This window comes from Taeniopygia guttata, chromosome 1 (assembly GCF_048771995.1).
Source record: "Taeniopygia guttata chromosome 1, bTaeGut7.mat, whole genome shotgun sequence".
Classification (NCBI taxonomy): Eukaryota; Metazoa; Chordata; class Aves; order Passeriformes; family Estrildidae; genus Taeniopygia; species Taeniopygia guttata.
Genome location: NC_133024.1, coordinates 61,007,642 through 61,025,932, shown reverse-complemented (window position 1 = coordinate 61,025,932; position 18,291 = coordinate 61,007,642). Strand labels below are relative to the sequence as shown.

Genomic DNA, 18,291 nt, shown 5'->3' with positions numbered 1-18,291 from the left:
GTGCTGACCTGTAGGTCAGAGCTTCCTGCATGGAGCATCCAGCTCAGGTGCTGAGTAGTTGCTTTTCGTGTTCTAATTATGCCTTGAGAATCCTCAATGAACTCGCAAGACCTACTCATGAGAACTTTCACTGCTCCGCTGGGTGGCTGAAGCAAAGTGTAGTGCCTGAGGTGCAATCTTTTCTTATTCATAGTGTCTTTGTGTGTTTTTATTGCATTTTTGTATAAACCTTAAAAGCTGTTTTTGTTTGTTGTTTGATTTGAGGCAGTCCTCTTCTATCCTGAAGGAAGAAATCCAGGTGAAGAAAGACCATGCCTTTGTTTAGTAAATCGCACAAAAATCCTGCTGAGATTGTGAAAGTTCTGAAAGAAAACATGGCCATATTGGAAAAACAAGACAAAAAGACAGACAAGGTATGAGGTAACGTTGTAGAAGACTGATAAGGTTTTTATGCTGGGAGACCAGCACAATAAAGGGAATAACATTGTGTTTGGTCACTGCCCTGATTCTGCGAATGCTTGCCTGTGGATGTAGCTGTGTGTTTGAATGGTTTTACTGAAATCAGGGGGCTTTTGCATAAAATACATCAAATCTGGGGGTCAACAGAAAATGCTGACATCCAGGAGCCTCAGCATCAAAGGGTGATCTCCCACTACTTCAAACAGTAATGAATCTAGCAAAGCAGCTTGGAAGGCTGTGTGAAAACTATTGTACTGTTCATGGTGTTTGCAGGATAACAAATGAGGTTGCCAATTAATGTGTAGGTACCCACAGAGAAAAACTCTACTTCTGATGCACACTGTTTCCAGAAACCAGGAAAGCTGTATGTGTCCAGATGTGTATAAAAGAGATCTCACTCTGTTCATCCTTTCTAATGTTCTGGGTGCTAGTACTTCCTAAAAGAGCTCTGCTACTCATTTTCTATTTATAGTGCTAGGCTTTTGCTAATATTACTGCTCTCTTCTAATTCCATGACACAGACTCGAGTTACTTTTGCTGCTTTTCCTGTCACCTCTTGATAGGCACTTCCCAACACACAAAATGCCCTCAGTTAGGAATTTGAGCTTGCATAATTTTTTTTTTTTTTTTATCCATCTGAGACTCTGGCCCTCTACACTCTTGCTGTAGTAGAAGTATATGGTTTTGGTTAACTACAGACTAACTTTAAGTTAAAAGTGATCGTTAGTGGAAGCAGAAATAGCTGATAAGGGATATTAATACATATTCTGTGGAGCCAATGTTTGTATGCATGCATGTTGTGCTTCCCCCACCTTGTGCAGGAAGTTGTATGAAAACAATCCCAACCCAAAAAGTAGGCGTGGAGCTCTTTGCAGCTGTAGTGAAATCCTCTTGAAACTTTTGGCTCAAAGCAAGTAGCTCAGAGTGTGTTAATTACGTAAGGTAAGTTGCATGGATTTCTGGGAGGTCTCTAGTATTTGATGTTTCATTCTGAAACACCTTCAGTAACCTGAGAACACAAAGAATTTGACTCTGAACTAAAACATAAAATAAGTAACTAAATAAATCAACAGAATCTGTTCTGCCCTGCTGAATTCATCCTTTGGAGCCTGATTAAAGAAGACTTTCAAAGCAGAAGCTCCATACTTGGGTTTCTTTTTGATCTGCTTTGCAGAGTGACTCCTCAGGGTTGTGGTTTAGATAATTTTTGGCTTTGAGCTGGTTTGTATATTTGGGTGTCTGTGACAACGAGAAATTCAGATTTCTTAGAAAACTGAGTGCTCAATGTAAATTTTTCATAAAAGTCAGAACAGCTGATGTGTGTTTTGCTCACAGATCAAAAGATACAGAATATTTCCCTGGCGTATTAGAATGGAAATAGCTTGTGAACTTAATGGTGCCTGTTTTACAGGAAGAGGCTGATTTTCGCTTAAATTTTGTGTGCTTCATTGCTATGGGGTAGAGGCTGTTGCTGGGGTGAATGTGAGTTATCGGGGGAGAGGAGAGAGGGGGACAAGGCAGTCCCTTCCACAGCAAGGCAGAAGGTGAGGAAAGCCTTTTTTTGCATTGGTTTAAGCTTATGTAGCCTGTTGACTCAGGGCTTTGTACTGTAATGTCAAGGAAGCACATAGCGTCCTTTTCCTTGCAGAAGGAAAGGTTAGACACTCCTTGGCAGTTCTGCCTTTCATCTAAAGTGTTCCACTGAGCTGTTCTGAAATAAATACCTGCTAAAGAAAATAGCTAAATTTATTCTCCTGAGTTAATGGAAGGAAATCATTAAGACTATCTTTACTACTGAGATGATGATAAACTTTTAAAACTGGCAGGAAAAATAGCTCTTGCAAAAGCACCCAGCCCCAGTCACACCTGCTGCTATCCATTCAGGTTTGTGAACTTAGTAATGCCATTTCTAAGTGTTGTTTGCAGTTTGAGTTGGAGAAGAAAAGACAATGGGAAGACTTTCAGTGGCCCCAGATTTTCAAAATATACTCAGTAGTGCCAATGAGTAATGTCCTTTCATGAGAATGATTGGAGAAATACAACTGAAAACAAAAGCAAAGATAAACAAAGCACAGTGCTGTACTCTGTGCTCTTGAAAGCCTAGCAAGGTTTTTAACTTCACCTCCAATTTGATTTCTGGAGGGAGAAGAAATTTGTCAAACTTTCATGAAAGGGCCTAGAGGTTTAGCAACTGCAGGAGCCAGAGACCCTGGATGTCTCAGAGATGGGTTTGGACCCTGTAGCCCTGTGACCTGAGAAGTTTGCAGATCAAGGCTGTCCAATTTTCAGATTTCTAGCTCTTAGTCTGCTGTAAGAGCTAAAAAGATACTGTTATGCCTCACCATAAAGCCAAGGTTCCCAGCACTTCCAGGGTACAACTCCAGAGCATCCCTGATTTTGTGTGCAATTTAGTTTCCAACTAGGACTTGCTTCAGTTGCTTAAACAAGATTTATCCTGTGACAATTAAGCTGTTATTGTAGTGCAGCAAATGTGGTATGTGGGTTGAGGCAGCTAAAAGCTGCTAATACAGGCAGAATTGGCAGAGAAATGGGGCAAAGCCTGAATTAACTGCAGGGCTGGCAGGGAGCCTCCTTTCCTCTTTCCTTTTCCAGCTGAGAAGTCATGAGTATGAGGTGAAGATGCCGTGAGCAGCCAGGAGGGCACAAGGTCAGGCAGAGAGGGTCTTGATGCTTCTAATTCAACTTTGAGCAACTTTCAGCAGGAGCCATTAGCAGCAGAGCAGTTAAGACTTTGCAGCAGAGCAGTTAAAACTCCTCAGGTAATGGGAAGAGGGTGGAGGATATAACTTGATAGACAAGATGCAGAGAAGCCAGTTGTAAGTGTAAAGGAAGTTATACATATTTTCTGAGGCATTTACACATGCACACATGATATACAGAAGTTTGCACTCTTTCTTCATGACGCTTTTTGTTACTCACAGAGTACTACCCATTCAAGCTTTAACTAAACTCTATTGACTGCACTAGCATCTGTCTCCTTAGATAAAGATTGAGTTCGACCCACTTTCTCCACATGTCCAATTTTTTTTTTTAAACTATTAATGCGTGTTTTGTGTTACCATAGTGCTTTCTGATGCTTTTTAAACACTCCCAAATGAAAAACAGGCTAAGCTTTGATGTTTGGCTCTTACTTTTACGTATGGGCTTTCTTGTTTGTTTGCTTGCATGGATATATGTCTTTAAAGGTTTGCTATTTTTTCAGCTACATTTTGATGCTTGAAAGACCACATGTTGAGAAGTACCAGCACATCTGGCTCCTTTTCCTCTGAAGTGCTCTTTCTAATACCTTGTTTCTACAATTAAAAAAAAAAATATCTGTTTTAAAGAAGGGATTGCAGCCCTGGCAAATTTAATGCAATAATTGGGAGATTACGTAGGGTAAGACAGAGCTGAAAATGTAGACTAAAACATTCTTTATCAACAATCCTCCTCTCTTCCAACATCTGAAATAAAATAAGGTGTTCTTGGAGCATATACAATTGCTGACATCCTGTTTGGGCTTTGATGTGGTGAAGAACAATTAATTAAATGTTATTGCAGTATTTTATAAATGTCATTACAGTTTAATCTCAGTCATGTAGAACCAATCAGTCCTTGAATTTAATGAGAAATGCTTACTCTGGAACTACCTAGAAAAGCAGGAAAGTATTTAAATACATAGGAAAGAAAGCCTTAAGAGCTTAGGCTCGCTTCCTTCTTTCTGGCACAAACTCCTATAGCATTTGGAGGATGCATGTAAATAGGGATGAAGAGAAGAGGAGCCATGATACCAAGAGGTCATATCTGTTGAACCTGAGGAAGAATGGACAGCGTGTGACACTATGGTCGCACTGCTTCATTTATTGCTGGTGTGTTCCTGTGTCTTTGTTAATGGCTGTTGTAAAGGAACATTGATAGAAAGGATGCCTGACCAACCTCACAAACCAACCTCCTGACTTCTCAAAGCCTTGTGTTCAGCTGCTGAGCCCAGTCAGCACAAAGCAGTGTGGGTGGCATCCAGTTTGTCACTGAAGGACGTCCTTGAACACATCACCCTCCTGCTGTTAATCAAACACCTTCGGGTGCGGCAGCCTGACTCAGTGCCATCTGTGGTGCCTACAGGTTTGGTAACATTTTCTGAACCTGCCCTGCAGCAAAAGCCTTCCAAGTGTCACAGGCTTTTAATTTAGTGCAGCAAACGGATCTGAGGTTGGTTGAAACTTGGTCTAATCTTTGCATGTGGTCTAGATGGGCTGAAAGATTTGCAGTTTCTGGTATAGCTGATCCAAGACAAGAGTTTATTGTGGAAAATGAACTGAAATGTGTTAGAGCAGGTTCAGAGCACTGTGTTGAGTGCTTTCCTGTCAGGCAGAACTGCAGGCTACAGTGCCTTTAGTCAGTGTTCAGAAGGATAGTGAAGCGAGATGTAAAAGTAACCTGAAGTGTCGTGCTTCTGCCCCTTTCACTTAAATCTCTCTAACAAGACTGCTCGTTCAGGTAGGTCACTGCAGTCTGTCCTCTCTTTCATCTCCACATGCTATAACAAATTTGGTGCTGTTCAGAAGGGTCAGGAGAGCAGCATTTTATTAAGGTTACAATTAAAATACTTCAAGATATCTGGAACAAATACTTCTATCAATAAATCCTGCTTTTTTACATAGCAGCAAGGAAGCCATTCCTGGCTGCTGTTCATCTGGCTGGCTGCTGGTTGGTAAAGCTCTGGGGACTGGTGTGTGAGATGAGGTGCAAGGTGCATGAGGAGGGCTCTGTGTGCATTTGTGTGGAAGAACAGTTGTGTGACTGCAGGGAATGTGAATACCCATGGATGCGATTCCGCAGCTGCCAGAGCCAGTTACAAAATTGCTTTACATTTCATTGCTGCACACTGAAACCAAGGGAATGAGATAAGAAGGGTTTGGCACCCCTTCCCCCTAGCTCTGTGTGTCCTGGGGTTTTATAGAGCGTTTCATGTTTCAGCTTCCCTGTTCTGCTAAGGCCTGTTATTGCTCTAGAGGTGGGAGAAACTCCAGATATTATCAGGTTCTGGTGCCAAGAGTTTAAATCTGTCTATTCTGGTTGCTTTTATTTTTTAAGGACTTTCAGAACCTTTAGTTCTGTCTTAAGTGCAGGCTTAACAGTGGGAAAGGAATTTATGCCCAGGTGGGGCAAACCTGTCTTCTACATTTTATCATACATCCTTCTAAAAGGCGTTTCCCTGCTGTGCTTGGTTGCCCAAATTGTCTTTGCCAGCTTCCTTGAGTACTAGTCCATAATGTTTTGCTAAATAACAGACGTCAGGCCTCCTAGTCCAAAATGTCCACAATTTGGCCCTGTAGGTCCATTCAGCATGAAATTGCATCAAGAATAAGTCATTTGGGGTGATCCTGAAGTTACGTGATTGTTTGATTCAGATTCTGCTAATGGCTTTTCTTGAGAATCCTTACAGAGAGAGCTGCATTGGCACTGCTTTTTAGGAGAAAAATTGGTTTGAATCACACAGTGAGAATATTTTTAAACGAGATAAGACTGAATCAAGAAGTTTTATGCTTTTAGTTGCAATATATAGCATGGAGTACTGGCAGATCACTGAATCACACACTGGAGTATTTAACATCACACTGGCAGACATCTCTATGTGTTACTGTCTGCTGCTGTGCAAGAGTGAAACAGTTTATAGAGAGATTTTGGACCTGGAAATGTGCTAGGTACACAGACACAACCAGTATGTGCCTATCTGCCATATTCTTATGGCTCTCCTCTCCACAGCCTACCCCACACTTGAAGATCAATCCGTCTTTCAGGGAAGATTTTTTTCATAAAAAATTTCAGGGAATCATTTTTCCATAAGCTCCTTTCTTTGTGTTATGTTCCCGTTAAGTCAACAGTGACAAAACTTTGATCTGTGAGGAAAATAAACCGATACAACAATTTTCAGCTTGAAATTTTCCAGCTCTGGTTGAAGCTGTTGGTAGGTTTAGAAAGACACATAAAATACTGACCAAAAATCAGCTTTATGAGGAGGGGATGTTGAACATGTTTATAATTTAACATAGAGAATTATGCAGGCTTATCTATACTGTCTATTTTCCATCTCCAAGGCTGTTGTAGATCATCTAGTCCAGTAGGGTTGGCAGATTAACCCAAGGATTGTTAGATTTCAACATTTACAAAAAACCTTGTCTTTCAAAATGGACCCAAAAACCTCTTCTGGGTTGATATGCATTACAAACTATACTCTGTGGAAGTAGAGTCAGTTCTTACTGAAAGGAGACGTGTTGGAAAGACCAAAACTTGTCTTAGGAGGTTGAGATCCTGACATTTGTGCTGGGACAGCAGTGCAAACGCTGAACTCGTGTGTGTGCTGGGAATCAGCTTGTGTGTCATTCTCACTTTTTTGTCCCTGCCTGCAACTTTTGACTGTCCAAAGTTCAGCATATCTCACTTTTGACATTAGTATGTCTATGTATAAGCTGTTCTGTTTAGGATTGTGTGTTTAGTTTCCTCCTTTCCTCCTTTTTTCTCTCTATTCACAAGAGCCTCTCTAAATATAATGGCGTAAAATCAGTCATGATGGAAAGGACTTGTACCTAGAGGACAAAAGGAAAATCTGCTGGAAATAAGATTGTTCCTAATTTCAAGAGTGAGGCAAATGGCTGAAATGCTTTGATATTTCATGAAATTATTTCTTTTACATTGTAATTTCTGCTGGAGTGATGGTTGCAGCACTTTGCTATTGTTTCTCTTGCCACTGATGGAAAATAAAAAGTAGCATGGAAGTCATAATAGACTTAGGGGTTTCTAGTGAATCCTTTTTATTTTTTTGTCAATGAAATTCTGTTTGTGGCACTGCTGGGGGGAGAATGTCTTACTAAGGCTTTTTGTTGGTTTTTGCAATTTTTTCCTAAAGAGGCTCAGGACTGGTCTGACTTCTTATGCAGATATGTTTTTATGTATTTTCCATGTATTTGAGTGAATAAATGTGCTTTATTGTTTGTTTTGGACAGATGTTTTGTCTTTGGATCTTGGAATGTCTTTTTTCTCTGAGTATTAAGAAAGTTTCCATCCCAGAAACAGTGCTTATGTACTTAAACTATTATTCTAAAATTGCTGTGAGATTAAGTGGAAATGTCAAAACGGAGGCTGTTAATTTAAGAATCTGTGTTTGGGATTATGGTTTTCCTCCAGATATATTGTGAGGGATATCCACTGAGGAGCAATCATTGGATTTGACTGTGAATAACTTTTGGTGGAGAGTTGCACAGCAAAACACAGACCATAGAGAGGATATGAAGGGGGAGGAAATGGCACATTAAATCTAAATTGCATGTGGAAAGGCTGAAGAGACAAGTGGATGGGATGTCAGGTGATTAGAGAAATGCAGCTCTGGCGGCCACTTCTGCCTACCAGCACCAGTGTTCTATGTTTCATTTTCTCACACAGCACTTTTTGGCCTCCTTTTTGAGAATTAAACACGAAGCTGAGTCCTGCAGACCTTTTTTCTACATATCAGAAAGGACTACTTATACTTGAAAGCAAAGTTATTAACATGTTTTTTAACTACAGAATGCCAGAGATATTCACACCCAGCCCAACAGAAAGGGTAGAAAGCCAAAAATGTACAGGCTTTGCCTTTGAAATGAAAATATTTCCCTAGCTCTTATAAAGATTTAGAGCTTTAGTTTCTAAGATAGAGCGCCTGTTGTTAATCCCATCTGTACTCTGTGGGATATCTCAAGTGACACACGACTAACATTTGAGGTAAAAATAGGCTCTTTTGCTGAGTGATGGTGAGGAACATCAAGACTTCTGCTGTTAGAAGCTATCACACAGTCATGCTCATTTACACCCTGCTCATGCTGACATATCTCAACCAGCAGAAAACTGCAAGCAGGTACAAAGAGATTGGAGGAGAGCAGTTCTTTGTGCTGTGCAAAATCAATGCTTAAATCTTCCACGTAGTTGCAATGTAAAAGTAGCTTTTTACTGTGATTGGTTTTGGTTTTTCTTAGGCCTTCTAATTTTTTTGTATCATTTTTATTCACTAATGTGAATAAAATCTGTGATTGAAAATGTTGGGAGCTCAGCCCAGGTGAGAGATGCCTCTTCAGAGCACTGTGGAGTTATGTTATGCAGATTGATGGGGTGGTATTTGAAAGCATTATGATTTTCTTTTCAATGTATGTGAGCAATATATAGAAATTATTGATGTGTCTTTGAACATCCATTAATTTCCAGTTAGCTTTTACAAATCACTATTGCGCTTTCTGTGTTTGTCTTGAATTTTTTTTTCACCTGCTCTGCTAACAAAAGGCTAACTTCAAGTTAAGGTTTTTCGAAGTTGTGAAATGCTGTCCTGTCTTCAGCATCCTGCCTGTCAGTTTGCTGTCATTCTCAGCTTTGCTTTCAAACCTGTTCCTTACTTCCTTCCCACTCCCTGCCAAACAATCCAGTTGGCCTTGCTGCAGGTCATGTGTGTATTAAATATAACCCAACCCAGAAGGAGCCGTTCCCTCTGTAGCCCCATGGCTGGAGCAGGCAGGATTTACAGCACACACATCCACACGAAAAAAAAATTACTCCTATCCTCCACAGTCTTTATTTGTTCAAAGTGGAGCAAAGGTGTGAGGAAAGCATGAGCCAGAGCTGCCATACTGCAGCCAGTGGTCCTTTTCCTTTGGAATGGGTATTATCACTCATCTCTGATTTTGACCTGCTGACTGCATGAAACAGCTGTTACCTGTTTACAGGTGTGTGTCTTTCCTTTCCCTGTTGTAATGCTGCTGGTCAAGATACTTTGTAAGGTAATTCGGATTCATGCTCTACATTAAGTACCTGAAACATAGGATTAGTATACTCTAGGTGGGAGCAAAAGATGTGAAAGATCTATTTTACTTCAGCCTGTGGAACTTTACTAAAGCAAATTGTTTCATTTAAATTTCTCAACCTGAGACTGAAGTGCCTGTGTGCTCAGTGAGCAAATCCCTTGTAGAAGATGCTGGCTCAAACCATACCTGATGAGGAGAAATAGGGGTGGCAATGCAAAGCTGTGAAGCTTTGGCTGGGATAAAGTGAATTTTGTCCCTAGTAGCTGGTAAAGTGCTGTCTTTGGAATTTAGGATAAGAATGAAGTTGATAACACTCTGATGTTTTAGTTGTTGCTGAGCAGGGCTTACACTAAGTCAAGGCCTTTTCTGCTCTTCAGCCCACCCCATCAGTGAGTGGGCTGGGGGCACAAGAAGCTGGGACGAGACAGAGCTGGGACAGCTGACCCCAGCGGGCCAAAGGGATATTCCATATCACAGGGCATTATGCTCAGTCCATAATGCTGGGGGGAAAGCTGGCCCAGGGCTGCTGCTCAGGAACTGGCTGGACACTGGGTGCTGAGCAATTGCATTGTGCATCACTTGGTGTTTATTATTGTTGTTGTTGTTATTGCTACTATTTCTTCCTTCCTTTTCTATCCTATTAAGCTATCTTTATCTCAAGCTAAAAATTTATTTCCTCCCCCCAGCTCCTTTCCCCATGCTACTGAGGGATAGTGAGCAAGTGGCTGTGTGGTGTTCAGCTGCCTGCTGGGTTAAGCAGTGCCACAGGGCTGTGAGGATATATTTGGTTTCCCAGCAGAGGAGCTGGGACAGCCCATCAGGAAGCTGTGGATGGAGAGGCAGCCCAGCAGCCCCCCTCTGGTGGGAGCAGCCACCTGGTTTGGTACCTTCATCTGGCACCTCTTGCCCACGTGTGCCATGGAGCCCACTGGGGAGGACAGGGGGAGCAACAGTGAAGTCCTGCTGCCTCTACAGGGCCGTGCCTGCCTCCACATTTCTTAATGGATCTTGCTGGCACTGGTTGGTAATTGCTCTCTTGGCCCTAATTTGTGCCCATGGTCTGTAAATGATGGTATGTCATGTATAAATTGAATTTATCTTGTGTATGGCCTGCAGGGTGCAGTATGGATGGTCCAGCCTCCATGATTACCTAAAATTGATATAATTTTGCAATAGATAATGATCACTGTAAGTACATTTAGAAATATTTCTTTTGAAATGAATGTCTTTTAAAAGAACACCCTTTTTTCCCCTCCCTGTTTCATTTTTTTAAACAAACCCCATTATCTGCTGGCGAAAAGGCATCAGAGGAAGTGTCAAAATCTCTGCAAGCAATGAAAGAAATTCTGTGTGGGACCACAGACAAAGAGCCACCCACAGAAATTGTGGCCCAGCTGGCACAAGAGCTCTACAACAGTGGCCTTCTAGTGACACTTATTGCCAACCTGCAGCTGATAGATTTTGAGGTAGGTCAGCATCCATAAACTTTATTCATCTCCTTGGTCTTGGTGTTGTCAGTGACTAGAGCCATATTTTCCTGAAGTCTGAATAATTTCATTGCATTCGAAACTGTTTTCCACAGGCTGAGGAAAGCTGCTGCTCTAGATTGGTTGGTGTCCTGAAAGACGTGCTCGTACACTAGCAACAAATCTGATTTAAAAAAAAATAAAACAAAAACAATAAAGAAATATTTCCATGTGTATCCAAACAAGATAGGACATGGTGCTGGGAATACTGTCTAGGACTAACCTTGTAAACTGCAGGGATGATCTTTGGGATAGTGCAACTAGAGCTACCTGCTGTCTCTGAAGAGTGTCCAATTTAGAAAGGGTTCAGGGACATGGAATAAAAATAACTGGAAGCATGGAGAATTTCATGTGACAAAGACTGAAAGAATTAAAATGGTTTAGTTGAGAGAAAAGGAATTGGAAAACATGTTAAAAACAGACAGCAGGTTGCAAGGTAATTTGGGTGTCTCCCACTTAATTGTTTGTATTAAAAGAATAAAGGAATATAACATTTTTTTCATGGTAGAAATATTAATATGAATGCATATGCATATATATTATTTAATTTGATGTATTTAAATGGAAAATATATTATATATTCTGTGGAACTTCTTGTCAGCTTTGTTGTTAAAGCCAAAAACCTAGTAAACAACTGTTCTGACAACTAAACTTGCTTGTAAGTAAGGAGAAGAGTTATAGTAGCAAAGATTGCAGTAATTCAGGATAAATATCAACCCTGTTGATTAACTGTTGACTGGAGGGATGGGAATAAACTCTGTCATTGTCAGGTCATTGTCATTCTTGTTGTTCGCAGTCAGCTGGGACAGTGGCCCCCAGGGCATAACTGCTGTTACGAGTTCCATGATTTCTGTGGCTCCCGGGCGCTGGTGATTCCTCACAAGTGTCCGACCACCAGCGGGAAATCCCCAGCGACCAGGAGCCAAACCTCCACCACTGAGATCTGGAACAGGAGCAGTACCCAAGGTACAGGCAGCTGCTGGAGAGAAAAATCAGTTTCTCAAAGAAATCTGATGCTCTCAGAGACATCTTTTTTAGGAGTCATGTGTAGAAGTTATTCTCTTTCCATTTTATAAATGAATGAAAGGGAGGAAAATAGGTGATTTCACCCCATACCAGCAGTAAATCCAGGATCGAGGACTGATTTATTTACTTTGTATTAATATTTGAAATGGAATTTGTTGATTATTGAAATTTTTTTAGTGGAATTCTCTCATTTTTGGCTCGAGGCTTAAGTTCAGGAAGTTTTTTTTTAATGCTTTGTCTTCTCTGTTCGTCATCTGGTTACTGTTAAATGTCTAATTACAAAAATACTCAAAATCCAACAGCCCAATCTCTTAAAAAACCCTGTAAGAAAAATGGAGAAGAGGAGAAGAGAAGATATTCTAAGCACAGAAGGGACACTTCTGAATTATTTTAGTTACACAACAGTCTGTATTGCTTCTGCCAGAAAAAAAATTCTGTATCAACATATTCAAAATACAGTCTTTAAAAGCAAGCGCTGGATGACATACCCAATCTGTTGTTGAATTGCTGTTATTACAAACAATTCTCATAATTCTTATTGCAAAATATATATTTTTTATTAATTACAAAAGCTTTCCAATCATGTAGCCAAGCTGTTTTACATGTTCTTTGGACAAAACACTAGAAACAAATGTCACTGAACAAGAGGACAGCAAGAGCATATGCAGCTTTGTCTTCATGTCTTCCCACTGACTTTTCCAGTTTATCAATTTTTCTGTTTCCATTTTGTTGTATTGGTGGGCACAGCTGGTATTTAAGTTGCTTCATTGAACAAGCAATTTCATCGCACTGTAACATGCGAGTTAATTTTTTGATCTGTGTGTAATGGTAAAAAGCAAATCATAAACTACTGAAAATCTGATTTCTGAAAGCAATGATGTTACTTTGCTTTGTCCTGACTCCCTGTGTCCTCCTCACCAACCCTGCTGCCCACTTTGATCACAGTTTTTCACAGGTAAACTTCCCTTTGAAGATGTGTTTTCAAAGATGGTGCAGGGGAGACTTCCATCACATGTCCATAGAAGACACAGGTTTATTGCTTCTGCCAGTCAACAAACAAGATGTAATTTCAGTAAGGATATTGTTATGAAGCATTAAAGTCAGGTTTAGGCAGGAGCCCAGAATCAAGATCAGACTGGGTTTTAAAATTTAAAATATGAAATTTAGTTTTGAACTTTAAAGAACTGAGGCAAATATCCAAACAGCAGAAGTCAACTAAAAATGTAGATGTTACTGTGTGTAAGCCTAAAGGTTCACAAACTGTAAAGCCCCTAAAAGAGGTAGTAAATAACTACAAGCCCAGGACTGGTGATTTTATAATCTTTCTCCTACTTTGCCTTGAAACAGGGGTTAAATTATAGTATAAGTATGATACAATTTTTTATTTATATAATGCATCTTTGGCAAGTTTATTTTGTTCTTGTCTAGCCACTTTCTCTTCATGCTGCCTTATCTTGTGCTTCAGTGGCCTTATGTATTTCATTATAAGGCAAAATTCAATTGCAGATCCAAGTAAGGAGTGTTTCAAAAGCACTCCTGCAATTTTAATGTATGTCAGGTGGTGAGGGAAATATGTCATGGTTCCCTCCTATTTGCCTCCCTTCCCTCCTGAAGAACCCATGGAGATCAACTCTGGCTCTCGCTGTCACTGATCTCTAGAAAATAAGCTATAATTGAATACATCTATCTATATATCTATATCGATATCTGTCTCCTCTGTGCTCATGGATATTTTGCTGCAATGCACACAGTATTAAGTAACTAATAAAAAATTTAGCATAGCAGAGAGGATCACTTAATTTCTGGCCATCTTTACCTCACCCTTTCAACAGCTCTTCTCTGTCTGAATTGTTTTCATCTTTCATCAGTAACTGCTGAAGCCCGTGGGGATCACAGGATTCCAGGCATTTGATATGGGTGTTGTAAAGATACGGGAGAATGGGATGACTTTATACAGAATTAGCCTATTTGAAATTATGTCCAAGGGTCAAAATAGTGTTGCAGACAAAGGCAGATGTACTGGCCTGCACTGATTTGATTCTCCTGTTTAATTCCCTGAGCCTCCAAGTCTCCAGGCCAGCTGGGCTGGAACAAGTAGGAAAGCAGAATATTTTGTGTTCCTCAGCACTGATTTATTTGTAGAGGTGAAACCAGGGAATTTTCCTCCGTGTGAAACTATCTGCTCCTTGGCTTCAAACATTCAATAATTTCTCTGCCAATGAATGTTTGTCCTCCCAAGACAGATCAATCAGCATATACAGATTATAAGTGATCTTTTGCTTTAGCTTGCCCTGTGCACAGTGACCTGCTGTTGACTCAGTGCCTTGGTTACAGGTCCTTAGTGCAGCCATCTCTCACCTCCCTTAACTCCACGTCAATTTGTCTACTGTGCCAGGAGAGAAAGTGGCAGGGGAGGAAGAGGATTTCTAATGCAAAATGTATTGGTGAACCTCCTGAATGGATAGGACATGATTTGGAAAGACCTTTGGAAAGCTGTTCGCACAAGGAAGCATTTGTAGACAAACTGTGATTGTATAGATGGGTGCATATAGCACAGCATCAGGGCAAAGAGAAGGACTTTAGTTTTAATTAAAGCAGAGACATGTACGTGATGTGGCTGTTTTAGTGGTAGTATTTCTTTCATTTTTCATGGTAAATAATGGGCACAGTTAAAATTTAACACTGATTTTCAGAAATGTAATTGCACTTGGGGTTGTTTGCACTGGACTGATAAAAACCTTTAGCTTTTTAAGTGTAGGCAGTGTGGCAGTGGTTTGGTACCAGCTCAATTACTCACATTTGGAGGCTAAGGGAGTAACAACACACACAGCAACAGCACACTTGGCTCAGGGTAGTGGCTTGCTTTTATGGTGCTTTTGTGTTGCTATTTGAAATAGCCAGGGACTTGGGTGGCAGTGTAAGAGGAATGCACATCTTCATTTAGGAAAAAAAAGATGCAAATGGGAGTGGGGAAGTCAGGAGCCTTCAGAGACACCCGAAGGAGGAAGCCTTCTTGGGGCATTAGAGAAACAGCAAATATGAGGCAGAGACTGGAGAAGAAAAAAAAAGGCTGACCTGTTCTAATTTCATTTTCATTTGTGCTTTAAATTGATGTTATAGTAATTGGTTGTTTGCTCATATTTTTCTAAGCCAAGATATATTTTGCTTCTTTAACAGGGCAAAAAGGATGTTTCCCAGATATTCAACAACATTTTGAGAAGACAGATTGGCACACGCAGCCCTACTGTGGAATACATTAGTGCCCATCCACATATCCTATTCATGCTTCTAAAAGGGTAGGTGCTTTAATTTGAGTTTCATTAAAGAGCATTTCCTGGAACATGCTAGCATTGCAGTTGATCTACTTTCTCACTTTTAGTTTAAAAAAAATGAAAGGATTTTCAGATTTCGTTCCAGCTTTCTTACTTTATTTTTTTCATATTGACTTTCATTCTATGGAACTCTATACTTTTTAATGATCGGATTATTTCATTTGGCTGTTATTTCTTCACCAAACTTCATGTTGAAATAATTATGTGCTGGTTGTTTTTGATTGCACCCCATGTGATGTGTACTTCATTTGTCACCATGAACTCTTGTGTAGTATTGCTGGTGACTGCTCAGGTTCATTTAGACCTTTTTGCATTGCAGGAGTGACCAACAGTAGTGTCTGTAAATAACTGGAGTCAAACTGGAGCACTGAGTGGTAGAACAGAGAGAATCAAAAATGCATTAAAAGAATAGTTGTGCCTGTGGGACAGACTTCTCCAACGCTTGTGGCCACAAGGGAACTTCAACTTTAAATTCTTTCTGTAATTAACTCCAAAACTTTCAACATTAAATGGTTTCTTTGGTCTTTTAAACCTCAGGACAGTGATGATAATTCTCTCCATCATTATTAAAAACTGTTTTAATTTCATATGTATATATAATAATTTTCTTCCCTTTTCTCTGTCTTTACTTATTCAGTTTTTCACTCATTTTGATCTTGCACATTGAGCATGTATCACTACCATATGTCTGGGCTTTATTTAAAGATAAAAAATATTTTTGGATTATGTCCCAGATTTTCTTTGGCATCTGTAGCAACCAAGAATATTAAGATGATAGTAAAGTCTTTATGCATATGTGCTTCTGACAGACATTTTACAGTAAGTGACCTGAGCTGGTGGACGAATTTAAATAGCATCACTTAGGTGCTTTTTTTTTGAGAATCTTGCTGCATGCAGCAGCGTGTCTGTGGTCCTCGGGCTCCTTGTTCATGATGGCAACAAGGAGCCATCATTGTGGCTCTTGCAGCCCTCTGCAGCACTGCACTGGCTCAGCATTGCCATTTCTGGAATGTCTTGTTAAAAAGTGCATTAAAAAGTTGAATCCATCAGTAGAAGTCCAGAGTCAGTCATGCCCAACCTGAGCAGCTGCTGCAGAACAGTGTAATGCTATCAGACATGATGATGCTTTTTCTGCCTGTGTCCTGCTGCTGGGACTATCTAAAAATGAGACCTAAAATCTGTGCCTGCAGTCAGGGCAGGGCCCTGAACACACAGACTGCTGTGTGCCCACGGTGTGGGGTGTGTGTGTGCAGTCAGATGCAGGATTGGGAAACAAGCATCTCACGTAAGACACCACCACATGAAAATGTGACTTGAGGACATGTTTTCTTATATATTCAATGCTGAATTAATGATATTATTTATACTATATAGATATATATTTATATAATGCTATAGGAAATATAGGAAATCAAACTCTGCTAAAGGAAAGTGGATTTGGCTGACTTGTGCCATTCTGTGTTTGTTACATGACATCACATTACCTGGAGAGAAAAAAAATCACTTCTACCATGACTATAAAAGAAATGGCCCAAGACTGTTGTGACTGCTGTACTTCCATTGGATGCAAAATTTCCTCTGCCCCCTCTCAATCCCCAAAAGCAAAAGGTTGCTTTTTTGTGGCTTAATGTGAGCTCTGTTGGGTGGGAAGGATCTTCAATCAGAGCTCCCACCCAGTGTTTCCTGTCTCATGCTCCAGTGGAACTGCCAGCTTGAGATAACATTTCCTACCTTTTAGGCTTCATTTTACTTGTTGCCTGCTTCCTTCCAGCTTCTCAGCTTCAGAAAGCACACAGCACATAGTTCACTTTTTTTTTTCTCCTTTCTTTCATTTGTGTAGGTTATTTGACTTTGCTGCTGCACTCGGACTTCCTTTAAGAGCATCTTATTTTCTGTGTGCAACCTTTGTGTATAGAATTTCAGATGAGTACAGTACAGGTATACAGAGAGAAACAGTTGTATTTGGGCCATTTTTTTTGCTCTGATGTCAGCCAATTACATTAGCCCAGATATAACTTTGGTCCTTTATAATTTAAAATATTTTCCCTCTAGGACAATGACTGTTGAGGACTTAGTTAATGGCACTTGCATTATTTCTCTCAAGTGACAAATTTAGAAGCTTCTTTATGAATACATAGCTATATATCTGTGCCTCATGCCACATGCTATCTGTACCCTGATCACTGCCCCAGCCTGTGTTGTGATGATCTCTTCATATCACAGCTCGGCTTTAATGGTATATTGGCTGAGGTTGTAGAATTCCCCTTGAGTTTATCCAAGGATAAACTCAGGCTATACAAGTAATGTAAAGTCAGATCAGAATACATCTGTTTGAGACCTTGTGTCTTCCAGGCTTGATGCCTCCCAAATCTCCTGCCTGTACTTCTCACCTTCTACCATCTTCTGCACTAACCATGGAAAAATGTTTCCCTTTACACAGAAATGCATTTCTGCTCTCAGTCTTGCCTCATTCAAACTCCACAATAAGTGTTTTGAAATACTTCAAGTCCATTGTTTCATCTTCTAGTTCTCTCCAGTATTCACTGTGTGGGGGTTTCTTTAGGTTGTAAGTCCATCCAAACAGAGAAGAACTCAGTATTTTTTTCTGCTGTGGAAATACATCAGCATAGAGCACTAAATGCTCATTAGAAGTGATTTTGAATCACATTTCTATCATTCCTGCCTGGTGGCTTTGTATGTAAGTGTGGGTGCAAAGGACATGCTAGCTATGACTGGGCAGCCTATAAACTTCTTCCAGGCTTATTCCAGGCACCAAAATCAACTTCCCTCGCTTGTGTGAACAGCCAAAGGCCCATAACCCACTTCCAGATAATGGAGCATTTGACTGAGAATGATTCTGTTGATACTTAATGTTTTTAAAAGTTATTGTGCTGGAAACAATGTAATTTGCTTTTATTCCAACCAAAATACTCGTTAGCCAACTATTAAATATTTTCCTGGCTGCACTCCTTGGAGCAGCTTTGCCTCATTTTCCTTAAAAATTAGTATTCCTGTTAATGGACTTGATGCCTCAATGAGAAACATCAGTGAATTTCTGCTATCTGAAGAGTTAGAAATTCAAGTTTGCAAATGCTTCCACAAACTAAAACAAATAGGGGCTTG

General features: G+C 40.2%; 1 protein-coding gene across 11 annotated transcripts in view; it reads left to right on the top strand.

Annotated features, from left to right (window-relative positions):
* Nucleotides 1–18,291, top strand: part of CAB39L (calcium binding protein 39 like) — a 59,361-nt gene that overhangs the window by 25,052 nt on the left and 16,018 nt on the right. For 5 of the 11 annotated variants that reach the window (XM_030272786.4, XM_030272807.4, XM_030272838.4 and 2 more), the window contains 3 exons: nucleotides 269–413; nucleotides 10,586–10,750; nucleotides 15,014–15,132. In XM_030272786.4, the coding sequence (XP_030128646.1) occupies nucleotides 312–413; nucleotides 10,586–10,750; nucleotides 15,014–15,132 (386 nt within the window). In that variant the 5' untranslated portion in view covers nucleotides 269–311. Of the gene's footprint in view, nucleotides 1–264; nucleotides 414–10,585; nucleotides 10,751–15,013; nucleotides 15,133–18,291 lie in introns of all 11 variants that reach the window. The other 6 variants (XM_072929197.1, XM_030272821.4, XM_072929205.1 and 3 more) reach the window with 3 other exon arrangements.